Source organism: Psittacula echo (genome assembly GCF_963264785.1).
Source record: "Psittacula echo genome assembly, chromosome: 1".
NCBI classification, from domain to species: domain Eukaryota; kingdom Metazoa; phylum Chordata; class Aves; order Psittaciformes; family Psittacidae; genus Psittacula; species Psittacula echo.
The window spans coordinates 36,433,547-36,460,705 of record NC_137735.1 but is presented as its reverse complement, the minus strand read 5'-3'; the positions used below and the strand labels follow the sequence as shown (position 1 = coordinate 36,460,705).

Sequence of the window (27,159 nt, the reverse complement as noted above, 5' to 3'; positions counted from 1 at the left end):
AGCTGAGAGCTCATTAGCCAGGGTGCTCACCTGGAAGTTGGGAGACACAGACTTAGTCCTCTGGCCTTAATCAAGCAGAACATTTAGGTGTCTTTTCCCTGGTTAGCTGCTGTTTCTGCCCGTTTGTGTCTCTTATGTTTTCCAAAAGTTGGGTAACCATCTGAGATGTCTCTCCAGTACTGTGTGGGAATAAAGGTGGTTCTGAGTCTCTTGATTTGAGAGTCTGCAGTTCCTTTTGGTTAATGGTTGGAGAATACTCTATAAAGAAGTGTCCAACTGCATCCACTTAGCCCATTCTTTTTAAAACATGTCTGAATTTGATTTCGTCCAAAGAAACTATGGTATTGTCAATATTGCCTGTGTATTTTTGTTGTTCTGTGTACACTTCAAAAAAAGGTACATGTACAAAATGTTCTGTGTACATGTCACAAAATGTAAATCGTTTCTACGTGTATTACAGAATGCCAGTGGTTTACACAAAATGGCCTAATTATTTAACTAGTGCTACATTCAACACTCTCACATGTTCTCGTCTTGATAATTTTTTAGTGGAAGTTCCCTTCCTTTTCTACAATAAACTAATTTGTAACAGAAGAAGCATTTGAAACTTTTTTTCAATTGCAGTATGAGGGGAAAGTAAAAGGAGTGTCCCTTAATGAGAAGAGTGCATAGAAATAGAAGGGCAAAGAGATGTAAGACGAAAGAAGGTAGAGAGGTAGCAGTTTCCTTGGCTGTAAAAGGGAAGACTGGGCCATCAGGAAATTTTGTCTCTAGGAGGTCACAGGTGCTGTGATGTAGGTGGTGCTGCCTTGACTTTAAATATGTTATACAGTTCTCAGAGGCGCATTGCCTGCTGGCTTTGGAGCATTCAATTCATAACCTTTGCAGGGGATCGGAGGCATTCAAAATGAAAATACAGTATTTTGCAAAGCAAATAGGAGAGGAAACGTGCATTTCTGCCCCAAAACTGGGATCCTGGTAGTAGATGCCTGAAGCAAGAAGCAAGAAGTTCAACATCTTTGTCGGTGACATGGACAGTGGGATTGAGTGCACCCTCAGCAAGTTTGCCGATGACACCAAGCTGTGTGGTTCGGTTGATACGCCGGAGGGAAGGGATGCCATCCAGAGGGACCTCGACACACTTGTGAGGTGGGCTGATGCCAACCTTATGAAGTTTAACCATGCCAAGTGCAAGGTCCCACACCTGGACTGGGACAATCCCAGGCACAGCTACAGGTTGGGCAGAGAAGAGATTCAGAGCAGCCCTGCAGAGAAGGACTTCGGGGTGTTGGTTGATGAAAAAATGAACATGAGCCAGCAGTGTGCGCTCGCAGCCCAGAAAGCCAACCGTATCCTGGGCTGCATCAAAAGGAGCATGACCAGCAGGTCAAAGGAGGTGATCCTGCCCCTCTACTCTGCTCTCGTGAGACCTCACTTTGGAGTATTGTGTGCAGTTCTGGTGTCCTCAACATAAAAAGGACATGGGACTGTTGGAACAAGTCCAGAGGAGGGCCACGAGGATGATCAGGGGACTGGAGCACCTCCTGTATAGAGACAGGCTGAGAAAGTTGGGGCTGTTCATCCTGGAGAAGAGAAGGCTGCGTGGAGACCTCATAGCAGCCTTCCAGTATCTGAAGGGGGACTACAAGGATGGTGGAGAGGAACTCTTCATCAGGGACTGTAGTGACAGGACAAGGGGTAACGGGTTCAAACTTAAACAGGGGAAGTTTAGATTGGGTATAAGGAAGAAATTCTTTATTGAGAGGGTGGTGAGGCACTGGAATGGGTTGCCCAGGGAGGTTGTGAATGCTCCACCCTTGGCGGTGTTCACGGCCAGGTTGGATGAGGCCTTGGGTGGCATGGTTTAGTGTGTGGTGTCGCTGCCCATGGCAGGGGGGTTGGAACTAGATGATCTTAAGGTCCTTTCCAACCCTAACTGTTCTGTGATTCTATGATTCTATAATCTGGTGCACTCTGTCCAGCAACTTCACATTCAAGTAACATGGCACCCCTTCCGTCAAAGCCTGGTCTATAAAAAACTAGTGGGGTGGGGGTTTTAATTTTTATTGATAACATCAATGAAGATTAATCTGAGCTGGGGGTGGGAGGAGAAGACCTGGATGCATTTTAATCCAATAGATTCCATGAAAACAGACTGTAACCATAAAAATGTCAAATAAAGCAGTTGTATATTACTGTTTATAATGAATTGTTTTCTGCCTTTTCTGCTAATCAGGCATTTTCATAAATGTATTTCCTTCCAAATGTATATGTTGTTGTTCCCATGGAGCAGCTGTGGTAACATATTGTACTTGCATGTTAGGACTTTTTCTTTCAAATGGAATGATGTATGAGTCATTTATGCGTAAAACATAGTAAAACTTATTATACCATCATTCATACCGCATCTTCTGAAATAAACAGATCCAAAAAGACACTAGTAGTGAAAGCTGGATTCCTGAGAGTTTGCATAGGCTGATGAGTGCTATGGGCTGGTGCATCATTTTTATTCCAAATAATTTTGCCTATGGATTTTAATATCGCTGCCTGCTCACGTTGGCACACATAATCTTAACAGCAGTGTGACAAAGGGGTCTGTATTAAACTGCATTGATTAGCATCCTCCTGTATTTTACAAGATCTGACCAAATTTGAAGTATCCTGTCATGTGTTTTCTACCTGTGGATGTTAAAGTTCTGACCAAGAAATGACTTTGCAGGCTATAACTTCTTCAGAAATCACATAATGAATGGTAACTGCTTCAGAAAACATGTAACAAATGATTATTTGGACTACTGGGATACCTCAAAGAGAAGTAACAAATTCAAACAACACAAAGAAAACAGGACATCTCAGATAACTGAGCAAGAGAGCTAACGCTATTGCTTTGTCTTTATCTCTTTGTGTAGATACCATGCCATTTAGAGTGTAGGAGGCTAAACCAAGTACCACATAGTAACAGCAACTGCATCAGAAAACCACATGCTTGTTAGGCATAAACATGCCAAAGTATAAAAGGAATGAAATGTGGGTAAACCCAGTTTCAATTCTGTTTCCCCTTTGCTCTGCACTTATAAATCGTGTTTTCTATGGTCTGATCCTTTCAGAATGAATACATTTAGCTTGTAAGTGTTCCTGCGTAATCTTTTCCTTACATAGTGCTACATTATCAAGCATCATATAAAATTAGTTACTTTGCACTGATATGAATGTGGACAAAGTCAAGCTGTTGACATGGCTTTTTCAGGGCCTCCTCTCATAATTGGGTGTGTTACATCTTTTTCTAAAAGAGCACTGTATGAATACAAACGTAATTTTAGCCCAGAACCTGTTCAAAAGTGTCTTTTTTTCAGAAGGAGGAAGAAAAAGTCAAATAAGAAATTTGTCCATGTCTTTTCTTATCAGTAAGTGCTTTGGTAGATGTTTTGGCAGTACGGATTTATGTGGATTGATGTGAGGGAGTGGATAATCTTGGAAAGCATGTGCAATAAGGTATATGGAGAATTTTAGTTTTACAGGGCAGAGCTTCCAGACCGATGCCTTTAAATGCTTTTTGTGTAGTAATTGGCTTTTATCTGGCAGGTTTTACAGGTACTGAGAGGTGCATCTTGAAAGTATAATGCTTCAACATTAATAATCTTTCAGGAACTCAGAAGCTTATACGTCTTCTGCTGGTGATCCTGCCTTTTAGATGAAGAGCACTTATTTGAGAGTTTGCAAAGCACTCAGACAAGAATTTAATTTTATCTCTTTTCAAAGAGATGGATAACCTCTGTCTGTCTGCAGCTTTGGATGGCCCAGTTGGCATTTCCACTGTCCTTGGACAAAGGCCCAAGGATTCTGGAAGCAGCTCGGTAAAAGGGTTTGTTACCCTTGACTCCAGTCAGCTGTAAACAAGTATTTTCCCTATTTTGGAATTTACCGTATATGTATTTTGGCCCGGTCTTTTGGTCCTTTTCTATTTTCATTGCAATAAAACCTCTTAGAAATAACCGGTATGGTTTACTTCACTTTGTATTTTACTATACTGAAGTGGTCAAATTGGCAAAGAAATAAGATTACGTTGTTGCTGCTGGATTTTATAGCTAACATTTCATGAAACTTTATTTTGCTCGTTAGCTCATAACTTTATGAAAAGCACTTTTGGACTGGCATTTTTCTATGTTTAGTCTGAGGCCAAAGGGATTTCTTTTTTTTTTTTTTTTTTTTTACCTTCATTCAGCATTTTCTGACCTACCTAAGTTGATGTAAGGGTTTGTATATTTTTTTTTAAGCAGTGTTAAGTCTCTGTTCTTCTTGAAGTTGAGTGGATGACTAACTGTATTTGAAATTTATGGTTTAAATTGTACATATAGCTAGAGCACAATGCAGTCGTGCCAAGTACAAACACAGATGAAATGTTACAAAATTAAAAGCTATTAAATAAGGGGTTTATATAACTAGTTAAAAAATATTCTATTTTAGATAGACTTTCTTCCAGAAATTACGGACGAGAAGTGACTAAAGAGTGACTAAAAATGTGCAGTTTTGTAGTGCTTTGCAAATAGTGTATCAGTTTTCTCACCGGTTAAAACATTATTGTTTATGTATTCAAGCAAAAATAAGGGACTTTGTTGACATGGGTTTTTTTGTTTGATGCTGAATTTCTGGAGACACTGAAGTAAAGAGTCCAGCTTTCTCTGAGCTCTCAGTACCCAACAGCTTTTGTTGTTCTCGGTTTCCTAAATCATCCCTCAATGAGGGTTGGCTTTGTCAAAATTCTGGCCCTGAGATGCCACCTCTGGCCCATTGGAGCACTGCTGCCTTAGTAGTGTCGGTAGCGAGCTGACTTTGGTGATCATGTGGCAAGCTTTCATTTAAGCTTTCCAGCTTCCTGCCTGTGGTGGTCTATTTGTTTCTGAGATAGAAACATTTTCTCCACATGGGCAAGGCTGATAAGTTCTGTTCCAGCAGAGAAATAAATTACATACTAGATGTAATGAGACATCAATGTCCAGTAAATGTCCTGTTGCTTGCGAGAGTGGTACTGCATGAAACAACAGTTAATAATTTCCTAGTAATTCTCTAATTCCTTCCCTCCCCAAAATTCCTTTGTTAAGGAGTTACATTTACTATAGGAGAAAAAAGCCTCACAAGGAAAGTAACTTAAAAGTGGAACAGGAAGAGAAGGGCTTTTGCAAATGGAGCAACAAAGAGCTAACGAAAATACCTACTCAGTCATTTTACCTTCAGGCATATGAACCTTGTGAAGTTGAAGACTTCTTCACAGGTTAGCCAAGTTTGATGTTTCATTAGCAGGACTGCTTGCTCCTTCCTCATTGCTAAACGTACATTTTTGTCAGCATCACATGGTTCTTTAGTTTTATGGAAAATTTGACCAGTTTATTTAAGTGGGAAAACACAGAGTGTAGCGGCACGAGAGCTCCTTGTGGAAGGCTATGGCAGTCATGCTGCTCAGTTCTGATGGCTGCCCAACAACACGCTGGTTCTTGCAGAGCCATGCTGGGAGGCATGTGTGGTGTGTGAGTCAGGGCATATGCCAGTCCCTACAGCAGCTTTCCATCAGGAGCTGGTGAAGGTGGCAACAGTCATTGCATCCCTCCTCCTCCTCCTCCTCCTCCTTTGCTATGCCACAGCCCTGATCTTTCCAAATAGCTAATTGTCAAAAAAAATGCAACCAAGAGGAATATAAATAACCACACTAAGAGAACTAATTTGAATATTGAGAATTAAGATTTTAATTTATAGGTGAGTTTTATGGAATACGTTTTCAGCAGTTTGTTGATCTTTGTTAGCTTCTATCAATATTTCTTAAAATTGCTATGTCCAGTTCAAAGAAAACAAGTCATATTCTATGGTCTGCAAGCATAGGCAATCAGATGTCATAAAGAGCTTCTCTGGATCCTTTGCTTCAAATACATGGTTGCCTTTATAACAGACTGCAAAGCAGTGGCCACACTGGCATCCTTACATTTGCTTTGACTGCTTTTCTCATGTAGGGCCCGGTAGAATTAATAAAACCAAATTTAGTTAGTTAGCATTTATTCTGATTCGTTTTTAGACTATTTCTCACTGGGGTGGGAGGGATGGGGGTGAGGAACTACTTGATTCTGAAAACTGAATGGTTTATGAGTCATTCACAGATTCATTTTCTCTTTAACAAGTCTCTCCCCCACTCCCTTCCAAAAAACCCGAAGAAAACAAAAACAAAACCTAAGTCCTCTTGTGCTCTTCAAGATACATTTCCTGTCCTATTCTGAAAGACTTTTTCTCACTCCCTCTAATTTAGCCCAAAGCAACTTTGAAAATACAAAGTATGTAGGCTACCATGGAGCCGTGCTGGAAGAATGATAAACCAGATGTGACATGGCTCAATCCATTTCACCTCTAATAATAAAAAGTCACGGATAGGAGGAACAAAGCAGCATTTCTTCAAAGGTTACTTTTTTAGGCGATTGCTCTTTATGAATTGCCATCTGAGGGATATCAGCATCCAGAAAAATTAGTCTCTTACAAAGGTCAGGATTGAAAGTGGAAACTTGGTAAACTCTTCACCCTCATCTCTGACTGAATATAAGACATGCAGAGACAGAGAGCAGCCATCCTCCCTACTTCCATTATTATATATGCCAGCAGCTGTTTTTGATGCCTGGTTCAGTTTCTGGACATGGAATAAGAAAAAAAGAAACCAACCAAACAAAAACCACTGGTGGGGCTTTTACCTGCTTTGTGCTTGTGTCTGTGGTGGTTTTGTAGTTTGGCCTTCTTAGCATAAAAAGCCTGGCAGGTTTTTGAGAAGGTGTGGTTTAAGCCAGCTGAGCGCAGGACAGAATGGCTGGGTTCTGTCTATACAGCACTGTGTGATGCTTAGTTGTGTGTTTTGCGCATGAATCGGTGAATAGGAAGTAGAGAGGAGGACTGGCTGCGCATCACCTCTACTCAAGAGGCCTTTCCTGCCCACTCCCACCACCATGTAGTGGTCACTGAAGCAATAAGCCCAGGCAGATGTGCACAGCAGTGCAGGGCTGTTACTGAGGCAAGTCATCAGCCGCAAACAGGAGCCTTTTGCATTGCATCTGTACACAGTTGTGTCTATGTGTCTGCATGTAAGGAGACAGTGCACCTCTGTAATTTGGCCAGGTTTAAGCAGGCACCAGCTTTGTGGCTGTTGTGAGAAAGGGCCAGGTCTGTGGCTGAGCCAGGTGAAGACCCTGGGAGCTCCCCTGCCTATACAGTCTGAGCACTGTGTGCCCCTGGAGACCTCTTGGCCGTGATGTGGCAGCTGCAGTGTGCTTGCTGCCAGGGCTTGTGAGTTGGTTGCAGGTGGTAGTGGCTTGGCCCAAACTGCGAGCATGCGACTTGTGTGGCTGAATCGGTGGCTGAGCTGGTGTCATCTTCTGTTGGCTGTCCTGGTTGAGGCTCTCATCACAAGGCAAAGGAGCTTGAATCCCAGCAGATGCTCTAAATGAAGAGGTGACATTTTCATGTGAGAACTTCTACATCTCAAGTGGAGGTATGACTTAATTGAAACATTTTGCAATCTGGCATTGATTTCATAAGCTTGCTTCTGTCCAAAAACTTCCATCACTCCACCTCTCTCCCCCCACTCCCCAATCCCCTCCCCCAAAAAAAAAAAGAAGGAATTTTTTTCTAAAAATGTGGAGACTTATCACTCAAATGATTTTCTGAGTGAAATGAGGATTCAGGAAATAGCTCTCTGTTCCCTCTCCAACATTTTGTGTGGCCGCTTTTAATTAATACTGGGGGGAAATAAAGTGGAAAGTTCAGTTGAATTGAGCAGAATAGCTCCTAAAACTAAAACCTAGATGCTAGAGATGCTTGGGTTTTTAGTTCAGCTTGTGAACTTTCTGCCTGGCTGAGTGGAACTTTGCTCTGCACCTGGCTCTTATGTTATAAGGTAGTTCCTTTTGAAAATAAAAATCATAGTGAGAGCAATGCACTTTGGTTAGGACAGTCTGTCAGTTAAGGCTTAGGTTCTGCATTTCTTTGTAGACAAAACTCCCATTTAAAGTGAAGATGAGCACTGCCTCAAGTCAGGATTGAAGAAGGAGGCCTTGTGGTTGTGCAGTCTGACCTCTGCAAGAACAGGGCACTCCTTTTCATTTAGCAATCTGCTGAGCAGCAGCTGTTAAATCATAGAACCAAAGAATCAACCAGGTTGGAAAAGACCTTTAAGATCATCCAGTCCAACTCTTATCCCAGCACTGCCAAGGCCACCACTAACCCATGGCACTGAGAGCCTCGTCTACACGGTGTGTGAACCTTTCCAGGGACAGTGGCTCCAGCACTGCCCTGGGCAGCCTATTCCAATATCTGAGCACCCTTTGGGGAAGGAATTGTTCCTCATCTCTATCTAAACCTCCCCGGTGCAGCTTGAGGCTGTTTCCTCTTGTCCTGTCCCTTGTTCCTTGGGAGCAGAGACCAGTCCCCTCCTGGCTCCATCCTCCTGTCAGGCAGTTGTAGGGAGCTATAAGGTCCCTCCTGAGCCTTCTCTTCTCCAGACTAAATCCCCCAGGTCCCTCAGCCATTCCCCATCACACTTATGCTCCAGGCCCAGCACCAGCTCCATTGCCATTCTCTGGACCCACTCCAGCACCTCAATGTCTCTCTTGTAGTGAGGGACCCAGAACTGAACACAGGATTAGAGGTGCGGCCTCACCAGTGCCCAGTGCAGGGGCACAACCACTGCCATGGCCCTGCTGCCACACTGGTGCTGATACAGGCCAGGATGCTGGTGGCTTCCTGGCTGCCTGGGCACAAGCTGCTCATGTTCAGCTCCATCAATCACCACCCCCAGCTCCATTCCTATGAGCAGTTTCCAGACGCTCTTCTCCAAGCCTGGAGCATTGCAGAGGGTTGTTGTGGCCCAAGTGCAGGACCCGGCACTTTGCCTTGTTGAACTTCATACCATTGGCCACAGCTTATTGATCCAGCCTGTCCAGATCCCTCTGCAGATCAACGCTCCCACCCGACTTGGTGTCATCTGCAAATTTACACATCCCAGTATGGAGCAGTACAGACTAGTATAGGCCACTATGGCCCCAGATACTGCTGTGGTTTCAATATCCCAGTGCTCCCAGTCCCTGCTGCAGGTCTTTCCACTTACAGCCGTGCTCAACTCCCAGTCTCTGCCAGTGAGATTTCTGAAAGCATCCAAATGCCTCAAAACACAAAGTGTTTGCTTCAGAAATGACAGTCAGTTCTAATGCAAAACCATTTTTTTTAAGAAATCTTTCTCTTTTTCAGAAGACAATTACAAGCTTTATATTACAGTATTACAGACTGTGGTTATTACACTACACTTCCAAGAAGGAGGAAAAAAAAAAAAAAAAAGAAATTACAATATTCTGGGCCAGCGTTTCTCTTGCTTTCTAATGGATACTTTTGTGTTGAAATCAATGTCCTTTGATTATAGTCTTGTAAAGTTTCAGCTTTCTCAGTCTACAGAAGCAGTTGCAACTTTGCAAGTAAAAATACATGTCAAGATAATGCACCTGTTTTATTTAGAAGTAGTAACTTTTCAAGGAAATCTAGGAAAGGTAGATGCCGTTTGTAGTAAAGATTTGCATCTGAGATGTAGTTACAGTTCATCAGCACTCAGGGATTTGAACCTTGGAAAATACGCTTCCCAGTTCAGGGATAAAAGAATCATTTTCCACTGTGTACAAACAAAGCAAAACAAAAATTAAATGGAAACCCCACAGTAGAAAATTCAAGCATGGTTTTTATGTGTTTGAAACCATTTACTTTTAATAGAGTTCTTGGCAAGTAGTTTTTCTCAATGGAGTGCGTTTTGCTATAGATGGATATATACAGTCTTATTTATGTGTCTGTATATGTGCATGTATATATATATTTGGAAGACTGTCTATGTATGTATTTCCTTGGGGAGATCTTCACAGTAGTTACAATGGTTGATTCTGGTATAAGTATCTAAAAAGAACTCTGCTGGTTATAAATAATGGTTCTTTGTGTGCTATGCCACACCACTTTTCAGTAGTTCTATTTGCATGTAGAGTTTTAATTAAGAGAAGGCTGTCACTGCAGGTTGGCTGCAGAAGGCTGCAGTATCCAGCAGAGAGATAAATGCCAATGCCAAGTCATACAGGTTGGAAAGCATACAGGGAGTCCATAATAAAAAATGAGTTTACAATTGAAATTCACTTATTACCAACTTACTGTCTTATATGCAGAGATGGAGAGGTCCAAAATCCTGTCACTTAGGGATGTACGTAGCAGGTGTGGGGTTTGGGGGCGCAAGGGAGGAGGTTCACATTAGATACCTTAGAATTTGAAACTTCGAGGTAGTCAGTAAACTTGTTAGGAGGATATAGGTGCCTTATTTTACAGGAGCACATTACAGATTTCAGCGTGCTGGGAAGTCCTAGGACAGATTGTGAAGAGTCATCTCAGCTTGATTGAGAAGGGCTGTAAGTGTCCTTCTGCTGTTTGAAAGTGTTTTGGTTTCTAATTAATTTAGCCAGAAGACACATTATTTCTGACCTTCACAAATCACGGCCTGTCTGATCCCAGTTTTAAAAGATCCCATTTTAAAAAGAAAAAAAAAATGCAATCCATCTTTTCCTGTTGTGAGGAACAAAGTACAAAATGGAGATATATGGATAGATATATATAGCTACTGTTAGTAAACCATTATATGTATAACATATTTTTCCGCAGTATGTGGTATGTTTTAGGGTTTATATGACATAATAGTACCATTTAACATAACACGAATTCTTCATTTCCATGAAGTCACCAGCAAAAATCCCATTAATTTAAGAAAAGAAAAGAGATACCTTCCTTGTAATTTGTGATTTAATAGCATTTTCTTACTGACATTGAAGTCAGTAAGTACCCTTTACCACTAACTTCAAAATAAGGCTCTCCCCCTCTGTCTTTGAGATGCAGATAGAGGAATTCTTTTCTTCAGTTTCAGTGACAAGGGCTGCCAAGACTGTGAAAGGAAAAATGCACTGTTCTGCCATAGCTAAACAGCCTAAACAGAGCTGTCTACTCTTGTATTGCCTTAAGCAGAAATCAGAGTTGTGTGTAAGAGTTAGGTATAGGATTTATGCATCCCGTTGAGATGAAAATAATGGCCTTTCAAATTTTTACATTAAGATGACTTTTGCAAAGTATGTAATTCGCAATTCATCTTATGGGAAGTGAATTGATAATGCCAGGTTTTGAGAACTAATCTGATATGTGAACAGAAGCGCTGTGTTAAAGAAATTCATGAAGCAACAAAGACTTTCATGAACTAAATATCTCTAAGATAGATTAATAATTAAAAAATAAAATAAACAAGGTTTTTCCTTTCTTGTTTGTATCATATTGCCAGCAAAATGTCTCTGTTTCGAGAGTGACTCTGTTGGGAGGTTTTTGTGAGTGCATGCGTTTTAGGGCTCTGCAGAGACTTTCTGGGTCATCTGTTCCCGCCTACCCACCCTACAACAACAGGAGTTCATTACTGCTGCTTCTCTTCCATCCTACTTTTCTCCTAAATGCCATGTTCCAAAAGTGCCCAATACTATTTTCTCTAAAATACATCTAGTGAAGATGCAATGTGTAATTCGTATGCATACCCGTTGGTGCTGAAGCCAAGTGCTTCTTTAGCATGTGATGACAGATAAAAGATGAAAGCTGAGCAGTTGTTGGATTCATTCTTCATAATGTGATATAAATAAGCGTAAGTGCTGCTAATCGTCTTTTTTTTTTTTTTTTTTTTTAAGGGGAAGGGTGTAGGCAACCTGTACGCAGCTAAGCTCTGGGCTGTTGCTGGATGGAAGTGTCCCTGAGACACTGAGGTTGAAGGCACAGCTCTGCCCTATGGTGCCCTGGCCCTTCCTGCGCTCTCTGGTAGCCACCCTCGCTTCCCTCTTCCCTGTTCTCATACCTGTGGTGTTAGGCACCAGCAATTGCCTGAAGCTCGGGCTTAGACCTACTTAAGCCTTAGTATATTTAATATAGAAAGTTCCAAGCAACCCTGTGCCTCCCATTACTACCAATCCGTTGTGTATTTTCTGGTTTTTATGGGTTGCATTTATCATACCTATCCTTTTCAGCTTTTCCATATGTGACATTGGGTCTGCTTCCAACTTTTATTTTATACTGTCTTTTAGATCAGCTTTGATCTTTGCACGGAACAGTACAATTTATTTTTTTTTTATGTAATGACCCTGTAAATATGTATTTAATGCACCCATTATTAGCTCAGGTGTATTTCGTTGTTAATGTTGTTCTTACAACCAATTTTCTTCGCGTTTTACTTTCTTTGGAGGCTCATATTATTTCCTCGCAAATTTTATTCACATCTTCGCGTATTGCTATATTGATTCTGCTCCTGCTGGAGTTTGCCTCAATTTGACACAAATATTTTGGGGGTTCGTGTGAGGTAATTTTTTTGGAAGTACCTAAAGAGAACTGAAAGCTGTGTATTATAAAAATGCCAAAAAATTAAAGCATGTTTATCCCCATAGCTAACCTAGAAGATGAGATTTAAGTACTCTTAAGCCCAGTATGCTTTCTCATGGAAAATAGTGTACTATCCTATATTAAAGTCACATAGTCCAAACAAGAACATTTTCTTTTTTTAAGTAGGGGCGAGAAAGTCAAAGCAAGAACAAAATTATTTTGCTAGGTGCATACCAAAAGAAGCAGATTGGGGGAGGGGAATGATATTGTATTTTTGTGGTTTTCCTTAGAATGAAATATTCTTTGCATCATCATGTGCCTCCAAGCTGTATGGGAAAAGTGCCAATAATCAATATAATTGGCTTTTGTCATACTTAATGATTTTTGTGATTTATGAATGTGTTTGCTAACACTTCAGTAAGAGATATTACCAGATATTTTTAAATGCCTTTCATTCCATGTATGGAAAAAAAAAAAAAAAAGAGGAGGAATATGCATATCACTTATGATCCTTCTTTCTAGTGTGTTAAGTATTTTTTTTTTCTTAACATCTAGCTTATTCTATAAATGGCAGTATCAATAGCTATCTGTCTTTTCACTTGGAATCACTGCAGAAGTCTGCCAGTACTGGATGAAGTTGTACAGAAATATGCACCCCAGCTGCATTGTGAAGAATTGGCTCATATAACCAGCTCCCTTTTCTCGGAATACCATGTAACCTTGTGACAACAAAGTAACAAAAGGAGGGCTAAGGAGAATTTCCATCCTTTATAGGATGCAGGGGGAAACATAGTGACCAAGGATGAAGAAAAGGCTGAGGTACTTAAAGCCATATTTGCCTCAGTCTTTAGTGGTAAGACCACTTGTTCTCTGGGTACTCAGACCCCTGCGCTTGAAGACAGGCAACAGGAGCAGAGTGAAACCCTCATAATCCAGGGGGAAATAGTCAGCGAGCTGACCATTTATATAGACACACAAGTATATAGACACATTTATATAGACCATTTATATAGACACACAAGTCTATAGGGCTAGATGGGATCCACCCAAGGGTACAGAGGGAGCTGGTGGAAGTGCTCACCAAGCCACTTTTCATCATTTGTCAGCAGCCCTGGCTAACTGGGGAGGCCTTAGTTGACCAGAGGTTACCAGTTGTGGTGCCCATCTACAAGAAGGGCCGGATGTGGGATCCAGAGCAGATCATCTTGAGTGTCATTACGTGGCATGTACAGAACAACCAGGTGATCGGGTGCAGTCAGCATGGGTATGTTAAAGGCAAGTCCTGCTTGACTAACCTGATCTCCTTCTATGACAAGGTGACTTGCTTAGTGGATAAGGGAAAGGCTGTGGATGTTGTCTGCCTAAACTTTAGTAAAGCCTTTGACACAGTTTCCCACAGTATTCTCCTGTGAAACTGGCTGTCCATGGCTTGGATGGGTGTACTCTTCGCTGGATAAAAAGCTGTCCAGATGGTCAGGCCCAAAGAGTGGTGGTGAATGGAGTTCAATCTAGTTGGCAGCTGGTCACTAATGGTGTTCTCCAGGGCTCAGTGTTGGGGCCAGTTCTGTTCAATATCTTTATTAATGATCTTGACAAGGGGATCGAGTGCACCCTCAGCAGATTTGCAGATGACGCCAACCTGGGTGGGAGTGTTGATCTGCTTGAGAGTAGGAAGGATCTATAGAGGGATCTGGACAGGCTGGATCAATGGGCTGTGGCCAATGGTATGACATTAGACAGGGCTCAGTGCTGGATCCTGTACTTGGCCCACAACAACCCCATGCAACGCTACGGGCTTGGGGAAGAGTGGCTGGAAAGCTGCTCGGAGGAAGAGGACCTGGGGATGGTGATTGACGGCCACTGAACATGAGCCACTTATGCCCAGGTGGCCAAGAAGGCCAAGGGCATCCTGGCCTGTATCAGAAATGGTGTGGCCAGCAGGACTAGGGAAGTGATTGTCCCCCTGTACTTGTCACTGGTGAGGCTGCATCTCAAATCCTGTGTTCAGTTCTGGGCCCCTCTCTACAAGAAAGATACTGAATTGCTGGAGCATGTCTGAAGAAGGGCAGCAAAGCTGGTGAAGGATCTAGAGCACAAGTCTTAAGAGCCTGAGGGAACTGTGGTTGTTTATCCTGGATAAAAGGACGCTCACAGGAGATCTTATTGCTCTGTACAGCTATCTGACAGGAGGTTGTAGTGAGGTGGGGTCGGTCTCTTCTCCCGGATAACAAGAAATGGGACAAGAGGTAATAGCCTCAAGCTATGCCAGGGGAGGTTTAGATTGGGTATTAGGAAATACTTCTTCAGTGAAAGGTTTATTCGGACAGGCTCCCAGAGGAAATGGTTGAGTCACCATTGCTGAAGTATTTAAAAGACATGCAGATGTGGTGCTTAGGGACATCATTTAGTGGTGGAATTGGCAGTGCAGGTTTAATGGTTGAACTCCATGGTCTTTTCCAACCTAAACAATCCTATGATTCTAAGACCTGCTTGCCAGACTCAGTTTTATTTATAAAAATCAGATCACCAAAGTTGCATGATTTCCTGGTAGAAATCACATGATTTTTGTAGTAGCAGAGATCTGTTCTCACTGAGTGTAGCAGTGGGAGTTTTGCTAATGGACCCATGCATCCACCCCACACCTGACACAAAATGTTTTCTGCACTGAGAAACTCGGTAAGCCAGAACACCCCAGTGATGCCCTTTCCGGATGGCTACTCACCAGTGCAATGCACTTTCAACAAGCCACATAGCACTGAGATAATTAATAAATTTGGATAAATAAGTGAATTCACAAAATAATTAAGGAAGCTTGGACATGACACGTTTTCAGGCAACAGAATATTTCGTATGATTATGGTTTGTGTAATCAAGGCTCTGTTGTGTATGAAAGTTAATGAGCGTAAATTGAGAAGGAGAGAGGAAGCATATTGAGAACAGTGTTGTGCATAACATCCGTAGGCATTACGGAGATGCAGATTTGCTTCAGACAGTATTCATCTGGAACATATCACTATAGACCTCCTCTCTAGTCAGGAAAGTCCAAAGCAAGTAAAGAAAATCTGTTTCAAGCTAAAAAGAGCTGATTTGTATTAAAAAAAAAAAAAAAAAAAAAACAAAAACACAAAAACCAAACGAAAAACAGAATGATAACTATTACTGGTATCAATTGAAATATCTAAATCTGTTTGGGTACATCATAAATAATGCATTAAATACTCCTTCAAAAAATAACCACAAGTCCAAGTTACTGAAGCAAGCAATGTGAAAAATCGAAGTGTAGCAAAAAAATCTGGTGGAACTGTATCTTGAACTTGAAAATGTGCTCATTCTCTACTTCCAAATTCCCAAGGTGAGCCTTGTAAAATGTCATCCCCTATCCTTGTTATTTCCCTAGCTATAAACCTTCAGTTTCACACAGGAGTTCCTTGAATAATAGTAAGTGCTAACTTTCCTTCCAGAACCATATCTGAGTCTTAAATTGTGCTGTTTAAAAACAGGTAAATGATGTGTGAAAGAATTAAGCAGTTTATGGTAAGGCTGTCATGGGTTTCTTTCCAGGGAAACCAATTGGTTAAGACTTAGTAACTTGTTTTAGAGCTCTATAAGTTATTAGGATGGAATAAACTGAAAATGAAAGAAAAATAATTAAACATCAGCATAATTTTAGCAATGTACAAGGGAGATTGAGGAAAGGTAAATCAAGCTATTGGTGCCAATGTGGTTTATGTATTAAACTTAAAAACATTGAGAGTTACTGCACCTCTCCAGCATAACTGTACTGCTGAGTATCATAAAAAAAAAAAAAAATTACATGATGAGAAGAAAAAAAAAAAAAAAACAAAGCCAACTGTTTTCCTTTAATTTAAATTTAGACTCTTAGTTATGAACGGTATCCATGCAGGTTAATTATTTTAACATAAAGTATGTTAATGACTTCATTTTCTGTGCAATTCCCCACCTACAGGCAAGAAAATACTTTATTCAAAAGTAGTCCAGCAGTCTTACTCTAACAGAGTTAGATCTGTGCTCACTAAATACTACAAAAAAACAATATATTCATTAGGTAAACTAGGTAACTCTCTGTTGCTTGCTGGGTTTATCCACTGTTTCATTGAAGGACAAAATATGCTTATATAATATCCTAAAGTTTTATTTAAATCTATCTTCATAATGCTGTTATGATACTTCCCAAGATGTAGAAATGGGATGTAGTCATTCTGTACGCATATTTTAAAACAACTTGTGCAGATGGACTCAGGTTTGACAGGTGAAACATTTTAATAGGTTTTAAATAGTATATGTGTCTGAGAAACTCTGCTGAAAACTTAAATTCCTGTCAGAATAGCTCCAGTGGTTGAAACTTAGGGCTGTGAGTTTTCCGGTATGTGTGAGTGTGGAAAATTGTTACTGTTACTTTACTTACATGTATTATTTTCCTCCAGAAGTGGATTTTAGGCAGGAATGTCCTACTGACCCTGTATTTGGGCACACATTTCAGTACTTCTGCTTAAAATCTTGAAAAATAGAAAATACTGTATTTTCCAAATGGTTTTAGACAAATATTTAAGTTGGTTCCTGTTCCTCTGTCATTTTGTGTTTCAGAGACACTGGGATGTCAGGTAGTAAGAGACGTTGAAATAACAAGTCATCGCATTGTGTTATGTTTCCTACAGCACTTAAATGAGTTTATTACAGGCAATTGTCATACTTTCTTTGTCGATTTCTTTATTGCTTGAAGTAGACTATTCACCTTTTAGTGATGCAAATAATAAATGCTTTATTGTTCATGTGAGATCTTGACCCATATTTTATATACTTTTTTATTTCTTTTCATAGGTCCTCCCATGCCATCCTCCTCATCTAGTCCATCCGTTACTGAACATTTGCACTCCCCTCCTCCATCACCCAATCTCCATGACAACCAGAGGTGGTTATTAAGTAATAATGCCAGCCAGCCAGTTCAGGACTCTGATACAGATGAGGACTATACTGCCAGCTCATATCTAGTACAGACTGGTACTATTTCAGTGTCTGTCCCAGGTCATGGTAAGAAGAGGACACTTTGTCCATAGTTTGAATACCCTTTTATTTTCCATGCTCTTACAAAATTACCTAATAAAAATTAAAGATATCAAAATTACTTTGTATTTTAAACTGATTTTCCTTTAAATGTTACAAGTGATGTTCCTACTTTACTGTAGGAGAGGCAAGAGTAGAAAGTAGCATCTAATACATAGAAGATTATTTAAGTTATTTTAAAATGCAATATTTACATGAAGCAATAGCCTGTAGTAATTTATTATGTAATTCATAGCCTTTAGTTGTACTTTTTCAAGGGTTGGCTGAAGTTGGTTAAACTTAGTGATGTTTAGCTTCAGAATAATGTAAAATTTATCTTTTACTACCTCATCAAATTCAGCAGGTTGCAGCTGTTCGTTTAGTTTCCCTGGGGCAGGAAAACTGAATTTGTATGTTAGTGGATAGGGCACTGTAGATTGAGGAAAAAAATTTGGAGGAAGAGAACTAACCTGGTGAGGGAAGGCAGCGGTAGTTTCTGAGATGTATTGTTTCCTTGTTTCTCATCTTCCCAGCCAGCATGAGTAACCAACAGAAATGACATGTACTTGAAACACCAGTGCCCATTTACACATCATGCCCTAAGAAACCACATTTTTGCCTTCTTTTTCTTAAAAAAAACCCCAAACAAACAAACAAAAAAAAAACCAACCATACAAAATAATAGGTGCAGGGTTCCATTATTGTTGCATGGTTGAACAAATTTTCTTGGGGTAGGCAGACTGGAAGAATACCTTGTTAGTTCATAGCCCTTCCCCAGTAGATCAGCAAAGCTTGGAAAAAGCCTCTTCATTTTTCTAAGAACCGTTTCTGTCTTTTGATTGTAAAGAAATCTGTTACAGATTAACCACTAGAGGGAGAACTATTTTCCTACAGATTGCACATCAGTTGGTTGGATGGAATTATTTTGCAGAGGAAAAACACTAGCTTTGAGCTGCTCTTCCTAGCTTTGAGTGCAACTTTGGTGATGTGTCTAAAAGGCCAATCTGCTAAGAGCAGTTGTGTATGTGAATTTGAAAACCTTTTTTTTTTTCCTCATGTTAAGAGGTTGCATTAAGATCTTTTTTGCATAACTTATTTGTGCATGTTCAGCTTGCTCATTATTTAATCTGTAAATAAGTCCAAAAAATGGTAATATATTGTCATAATCGGGGTTTATTATGAAGATGTCTGCTTTCTTTTATGTCTAGGAATATGAAATCTGTCAGGAAACATATGCATTATCCAAAAGGTAGCCTGGTTTAGTTCAATAAATCAATACATTTAGATTACTGTATCCACCAGCCCTTCTTCTACAAATGGAAAACTCTTAGGAAGCTAGTAAGTAAGTGCTCATCATTCCTCTGCATTTTAGCATTTTTGTGCTTTTGAAATTTCCAACAGTTGCTTGCCAGTCTGAGTTTGCTGCCCTTGAGGAATGTTCCTTAACCCCTTTCACTCTAGATTAGCCAAAATATTTCAGCTGATACCATGGATAGTCAAGTCGTGGCCTTTTAGCAGGACAAAGTAAGGGGAGGGTTTGATAGCAAGCATGTCAGAAGTTAACACTGTGGTGTGTGTTGAGAGAATTGTTCTTGGTAAGGTTTTTCCTGAGCAGAAGGAAAACCTTGTATGTTCTGTGAGTACATATTCATTTTCCCCTCCCCACTCTTTTCATGCTGTGCTTCCCTGCCTATCTGCAAATTTCTGAGATTCACCCCTTCAGCATATATATGCAGAAGTAGTGCTTGCAGTTTCTGATTACTGCTGTCAAAGTATTAGATCAATATATACACAGTCATAATCTAGTAATGCTGGCGGTCATGTAATACAGCTAATGATCTTTCTCTCTCTCCGCAAGATTAGACTTGTTTTTAGAAGTGCTTCAAATTGCTAACCACAGATACTATATTTGTGGTTGCTAGAATTTAAGTAGGGTTTGTTTGCTTTTCTGCTGGACAAGGAGAATGCCATAGGTGTTCTGGTGGCAGGCTTTCATCCCTCTGGTCAGCTGCAGGGTCAGGGTTTGCAGTGCTTGAAGAAAGCATGCTTTCATCCAGCACTACATGAATATGTACTTGGAATATGTACTTGATTTGCTTATGATTGGTTTCTCATCAATCTTATGATTTGGCCTATTGATGAGGAAAAAATATATTCATTGTAAAACAGGCAAGAGCAGATTTTCGTAATTGAGCTAAAGGTTTCTAAGTTAGTAGCTACAACTTCCTTCTACTGAATGATTTGCATTGTTGTGTAGCCTTTTTACTAGTATGTAGATCTCTCAAAATCTACCCTAGGAAGTAAATATCGTTTAATCATGGCCTTTGTTACAGTTTTGAGTGTCGTATTTTCTTTAGCTAAATTGGTAAGTAATACAGCATGTGTAGCACTTTCACAGAAGGAAGGGTTTTTTTCATGTTTTCTTTTGCATCTGAATGAATTCAGCTTTTGATGCTATCTAATGTTAACGGGTACAAAATAGATCCAGTGCCATATTTTGGATGACTTTGTCCAATGTTTATATTGGCAGTGCATGCAAGGATCACTTTTGAAATGGTCAGAATAAAACAGGTACTGTCAGAAAACAACTATTATTGAACTGTTTTCAGTTATATTGACTGTATGTGAATAGCAAGTTTAATTACCCTCTCTTTAGTCTACGCAAACATGTTTGTTTTCCTTTAGCATGAGTTCGTTTGATCAATGTAGCTTATTTGATCAACTCCCTGAAAATTGAAAATCTGATTATGTATTTAGAATGAATGATACTAACCTAAGCCTTTGTGTTTGATTACTTTGTTTTGTTAACCAATGGGAATTAGCTTTCATTTGAGGAGTTAGCTAAGAGAGAAATGAGAATTATGAAAATCAGTTATCAAATGCTTACCACATGAGAAGAAAAGGTCTTCATGGAGGTATTGCTAGTAGTATTAAAAATGCAAATTAAGTTGTGGACAGTTTGCTAGGAATCATTTCATTTCTCTAAAAGCAGTGTGTTAATACGTTGTAAATATCAGGAGCACATAAATTTTAGGACCATCAGTTGTAATAGTGTTACTTCATGTAGCACCTCCAGTTTATTCTACTTGTTCCTCTTCTCCATGGTGCAGCTCAGTATACTGACTCTATTCTAGCAGTCAGCTGATTTGTCTACCAATTTCAGAAAAAAATACTAGTTTTATTGGTTTTAGAAAGAGGAATGAATTGATTTAAAGAAACAGGGCATCTGAATCTGTCTGCTGTTGTATAAGCAAGAGGGAGAGTGAGCTAGGAGCTGGGAGGATTCTTGAATGTGAGGTAGAGAAGGCTTCTTTATGCAATGAAGTCTGCTTATAAGCAGTTGAAAGTCACGTAAAGTCTGTAATTTAAGCATCTTGATAAGCTTCTTTGTCTTTTTCCACCAAAAATTACAGTTTAGTTAGAATTTGGAGGGGGATTTGCTGAAACTTAGTAGTAGTTTATCTTGCAATACAGATGTTATAATGAGAAATATGGTGCTAAATTCTCAGGTTAAGCAGAGACTACGAAGAAAAGATAATAGTTAAACGTTAATGCTTACTACTGACAATGAAGATGAATCTGAATTAGAAATACAGATTTGAGGATTTTTACCCCCTAAATTGGAAATATTATGGTAGAGCTGTCAAATGCAAAATAGAGAAAGATATATTTCACAGCAGCATTTCTACAGTGTGTTTGAAGATTTAATTTGAACAAGGTAGCAAGTTAGAACCTTCTCCTTTTGTACAAGCACCTGAGAGAATATAGGCCAAATGCTCAAGCCTGGCAGCAGTAATAACCAGATGAAACACATGTACAAAGCATAGGTGCAAATTTTGTTAGGGGTTTGATCGGATTTTTTACACTTCTGATTTTGCCTGTAACCATTGTGGGTTAAAAAAAACCTCATAGGCATCTCAATTAATGTATAACCACCATAAGTAAGCAATCTGCCATTTTTTCTTCTCACTTCTTCCTCTTCCTTTCCACCAGAAGCAAATGAAATTGAAGTGTGAATTGAAGTACACACAGGGATTTCTGTTAAGTTAGTGGAAGAGGCAAGTGACTTTAAGGCATCTTTTCCTCCCTTGCAGCTCTTACTCTTTCTCCTTTGAGGGTAGGAAGAGGACAATGTGATTTCTCTCTTCATACCCCACTGGCTCATGAGAAGGTTGAAAATAACCTGTGAATATTGAAGACCCACAGCAAATTCAGTCCTAGTCAACATCTGGGAAGTACCTCGCGTAACTTTCTGACAGTCCTGCTTTAGTGCCTACAAAACACTTCCTAGACCTTATTCCATCCCTGCTTTGCCATGGTTATTCCACAAGGGAAGTTGGATGTGCTACTGAACTAGGACTTAGCAGCCAGGCTGTCACCCACCTGTTGATAAATTCTGATTACTGGGGAGCAAAAGGAAGGGGGAAAGCAGTGCTAGGGAAGAAGGAAATGCAAACAGGATGGTGTGAGATTGAACAATTAAAAGCTATTTGGGTTTTACTTTGGTGAAATGTAAACTTGCTTCTTTTACTCTTCGTTATTCTGAGAACTGGCAGTCATTCTGGATTCCCCAGAAACTCCATGGGTATCAACACACCTTATTTTCATTGTTGTCTTACATATTGTCTAATGAGACTTCTTTATCCCTTATGTCATACTTCATGATAAATTAAGTTTTGTCATTGTATCAGTATATACAATTTGTCTTCAGGTCTGACAGTGGTCCTAAGACATGTTGCTTGAAAAATGAACTCAGACCTGTTTGATTTGAAATAGCCTGTGATAATAAATCAAGAATAATAGATCAAACTAGGAGTAGCTGTGTTGAAGAACATCATGGAGATATGCTGTAATCTTGGTTTCATTAACATCATCGTTAGTTATATGGATGAAGGAGTGAAACCAGCACAAATAAAATTTCCTAATGATGCTAAATAGTGAGAGTTTTGAGTGCCAACTGGGGGCAAAATGTTAATAGAGAAGGGCAACAAAAGATCGTTAATTGTATGGCCAGAAACTAATAAAGTGAAATTAGAACTGAAAAATGTAAGCTAGTATCAGATGCAGAATATTAAGGAAAAATCAGAGGAGAAACAGTGATAGAGAAGTTTAATCAGACATAAATCTGCAACATGGTCTCACAAGTGCAACTTTAGCTGGGTGTACAAAAACCTCAGCAAACACGAAATCATAGACATGGCATCCATGGAATATACATTTTGAATTTGGGCCTCTTGCTTTTTCAAAGTTCCTGTCAAATTCTCTTATTACTTCTAGAATTATTGTTATTTATTTAGTGTGCAGATATATTTGAATGAAAACAATTAGAGGTATTAATATATGGGAATAGGTGAGAGAATAAAACTGACTCAGCACATAGCCTAAGCACTAATTAAGTGCTGAAAAAGAGAAACCAATAACCCAAGGTGGAATGGGGCGTGTTGTATACCATATAGAGATACAATTGAAAGCAATGGGATGTAAAAAATGAAAGGAAAGATTGGCTTATTATCAGGAAAAACTATCTAACAGTGAACTGTATTAAGATATCTAAATCTATCCCAAGGGAAGTGACAGCAGCTCTGCCACTTCGTAGCACGAAATAAAAATAAATAAAAACATCAGTCATACTGCAGAGAACAAACCTACATTCTTTAATGAGAAGGTGGACCGAGGTAACCTTCTGGAGCTTTTCTAGTAATATATCTGCTTGCATTTTCACTCAGGTATACATGAGTTTGTAGTTTATAACAGGTTATCATACTAAGCTATGGCGAATGTGTTTCATTAGCAGCGTGCACATTTCAGTGCATTGTCTGCTTAAATGTAACTGAAAACCACAATTTGTCCTGTAGCCCAGAGTTCATTCTGAAATTGTCCACATCTTCCACAATAAATCATTTGCAAAACAGCCACTTTCCCTTGCCACTTGCTGGACCATGTTATGTCCTGCAGAATTAGAAAATAAGCTTGCCTGTCCTCTGTGAAAACTGCCAGTATCTCCTGGGCATGTTCACATACTCATGTAAATATTCTGTAAGCAAAAATGTTTGCTACCCATAAATTCGGGATGCCCATGATGCTGAATAGAGGCATTTGACAAGCTTTCTGTAAATACGGAATAAGTTCGTGCTAATGAAAATACATGCTGACTTATTTCTGAGGCTGGCGACTGTTGTATTTCAACCACAGTGTAGCAGTGCTTGCAGGCTTCCTCGGTAGCTACAGAAGGATTTAATCTCTTACAGTCAAGAATTAGACAATGCAGGAAAGCCAATATCCTTTAGGTATATACCAACAAATTTATCTGTTCCATGTGCTTGGGGCAAATATAGTTGCTTTTAAAACTTAAAAATTGTGTCTTGAACGCTAGCCAATTTATTTTTGATCCCTTTTTGATATTTGATTTCAGTTTCATGAATCCGTCTTTTTATCCTCTCTCTTTGGTTTTTAAGCCAAACTTCTGTCAACATTGTTCCCTTAATGTACAAAAATGTACATTTGTTCAGTTTAATTAAGCATTCAGTCTGTTTGCCAAGAGCAAATTACAGCTCCCCAATCTCACCCTCGAAAATCCCCTCACCCCTCCAAAATCAAATTTTGCAAAGTGGTGGGCAATTAGTTCTCATGTCTGATTGTTGTAAGTCATGTTTTTCTCTTAAAGATTTTTGTAGTTTTCGATCTCTGTTACTTAATAGAGGAGCCAAGACCAATTATTTCTCCTCAGATTGTGGCCTTTGTAGCCTTCAAAGAACAGTCTCCCCCACACCTCCTGTATCATTAGCTGCAAAATACTTTCCAAAGATGATTTCGGCCTCTTCACAAATCAAAGGATTCAGAGTGACAAATTATCCGTCTTAAATGCATGCCAGATGGGACAACCTGCCAACTGTGTATCGTACTGCGGATATGATCTGATGTAGAGACATTTCTTCCCCTCCTCCCTTCCCCATTAAAAATCATATTACAAAAACTCATGCACATTAAGAAAGTCTGTGGAGATAAATTGATTCTGAAATACAGTGAGATACAAAAACAGAACCTAGTTTTGTCAAAGGAAGAAAGCTGCATCCAAATGTCAGATCACTTAAACTGAACAACCATGTACCTGGCAGTATAGATGAACATAAGAGTCAAAAATACATCCCTTCCCTGCTTGCCAGTGCTTGCACACACATCCTTTCCTTGACTAGCTTGATTACAGAACAGACATTCCTAATGGCAAGATAAGGAGTTTGAATTTAAATTCTGTCGCGGAGTTTGAATTTAAATTCTGTCGCAGTTTGTTAACAGCAGAATCCTGAAGGCACAAACAGGAACGAGGATGTACTGCTCTTGTGGGGAAAAGTAGACTCTAACAAATTTATGGTAGAAGTTAATTTGTAATACAGAAGGTAAAAGGAGAAGGAAACAGTCACATAGGCAGTTTATTTTGCTTATAAATCACAAAGCAAGGACTTTGCCCAGCTGCTGCTTAGGCTGACTTCCAGAGGTACAAATGGTGTGCAAGTGCCCAGTAAATAACTTGTGTGAGGTCAGCATGAGACACAAGTGTCTCACATAATCACATTGAATTCTGTTGTGATTTTTCATTATTTTAGGGAAAAGTCTAATATGTTTAACTTTGTACGACAATACAAAATGTTTTTTTCCTTTTTTAAAGCCATATTTAGGAGAAAGTGACTGAAGATCTTACACATGCTCCCATTTCTTCATCACTCAGTAGCAGTAGCCTGAACCTACAGCTTTACAAACCCTTCTTACCAGCTCTAATGTTCACCGAGCCTTGATAGCTTTGAGAATACATAAGGTCTTCCAGAAACATTGAATGAGTTGACAGCTGTGAGATTTTGATAAAATCTTGGTTACCTTTTTTTTCTATGATTAGTAGTATTATTATTATTTTTATCTTCTGATGCTTTGGAGAGAATCAGATATCTCCCAGCTTGGTAAAAATATATAAATTTAGTAGAGATAACATGCACTATCCTGTCCTATTGTTTGAGGAAAAGTTTGTTCCTGCAGCTGGGATCGTGAGTCTTTAGTTACTGTTAAAGAGAGAGCTTTGCAAATACAGAAAGTACCTAATGTATTCCTTAGTTCTGCCAAATGCTGATGATTGCTAAGGCCTGGTTCTGCACTACGGAGAAGTGCAGGTTGCTGTCACTTTAAATGGAAGTCACCAGTAGGGGTTAATACAGGAGTCAATGTAATTGCTACACAGGTTTTATTCTATAGTGCTGAAAAAGTTCCTGTAGCAAAAAAAAAAAAAAAAAAAAAAAATAGCATTTGGCGAAAGTAAAAAGTTTGATTTGTCTCTTCATTGACTTTTGGCTTCCATTTAAACTCTGTTCTGGCTAGCTGCAAGCTGGAGGATGATGTTTTAGTGCCTTAAACATGCTGCTCTCTGTAAGTAAACAGGACTCACAAATTCTGCTGGCAGATGCTTGTCAGTCTTTCATAGGAGAAGTACTGAGGATTTTTGTGCTTGAGTCACAAAGCAAAAAATAAGTAGATGTGCATTGGCTGATTGTGGGAACAGCTTATCTAAAAGTTGCTTAGAAATTAAACATTTGGCACGTTTAATTTAACATCATCTTTTTAAATATTATCAATTATTTTAAAAGCTAAAGGACTATGCTTAAAGCATGATTTCTCTGCTCTTCAACCTCGTACACAAAAGGCTTCTCCGTTTAGTATCTTTCTTTGTCTGATGTAGCATTGACATGAATTTATTTGTCACTAAACCATTAGGAGTGCACAGGAGAAGTAACCCTACTTTTTAAGGATGGAGAGATCTGACTAGAAGGCACATCAGCCTTCCTCTCTCATGCAAGGCTGAGGATTCCTATTGTCAGATGCAGTGGGCATGAAAGCAGCAATTTTACAGCACAAAAACTCCAATAACATTTACTGCGGTTGGCTGAAATTGCAATGCACACAGGCACTGCTCAGTCTTGGTTGCTTAAGCACCAGCTTCCCTTGGCTTTTTGCCAGCCTGCATGCTCCAAAGAGACAAATCCTTTAAGGGGAAAGAGTTTTCCTTGTAACTTGCTGTGGGGTAAACAGACCATTCAGGCATAGTTTATTGCATTACATACTTGACTATGCATACTGGAATGTAGCAAAGTAATTGGTAGAATTATTTTAATCGTTAGAATTCATAGGTATGAGATACGTTCTATGAGCCAAGAGGAAAAAAAAAGAAAACGTAAGGATGTTTCTGTCTGCTAAGTTGCTGATTTATTAGAAAGGACTAAAAATATTCTTTCCGTGGGAATTCTGTATGTTTACAGTGGTATCCCTGCTATGGTTACAGAAAACTGAATTAATTTGTCTCTTTATTGCTATTCTTCTCTTGAAGATAAATCCCATAACAGTTAGCAGCAAGTTACGGTGTCAAAGAGCAGTTCTGTGTATGTAAGAGGATACTTTGTTGTCATAAAAAACACCAAACCTCAATTTGGAAATAATTTAAGTTCAGAGTACTTGCAAATTAAAAGAAAACCATTTACTGTAAATTCTGCTATCTGTCCAACTCATCTTTGTGTTGATGCATAGTCTGTTTTGCAGCAATCAGCAGTAAACTTATCCCATCATTGCCATAACCTGGAGACTCCACATGAAATATTCCCTTTAATATTTCTTTATGTGCATTTC

At 39.4% G+C, this 27,159-nt stretch overlaps 1 protein-coding gene across 7 annotated transcripts in view; it reads left to right on the top strand.

Annotated features, from left to right (window-relative positions):
- TENM3 (teneurin transmembrane protein 3) overlaps positions 1–27,159 on the top strand; it is a gene marked incomplete at both ends in the record, with an annotated part of 327,594 nt that overhangs the window by 133,394 nt on the left and 167,041 nt on the right. For 2 of the 7 annotated variants that reach the window (XM_080639189.1, XM_080639188.1), the window contains one exon: positions 17,278–17,487. The exons of the other annotated variants lie outside the window; for them this stretch is intronic. In XM_080639189.1, coding sequence (XP_080495315.1) covers positions 17,278–17,487 — 210 coding nt within the window. The remainder of the gene's footprint in view (positions 1–17,277; positions 17,488–27,159) is intronic. 7 annotated transcript variants of the gene reach the window in all.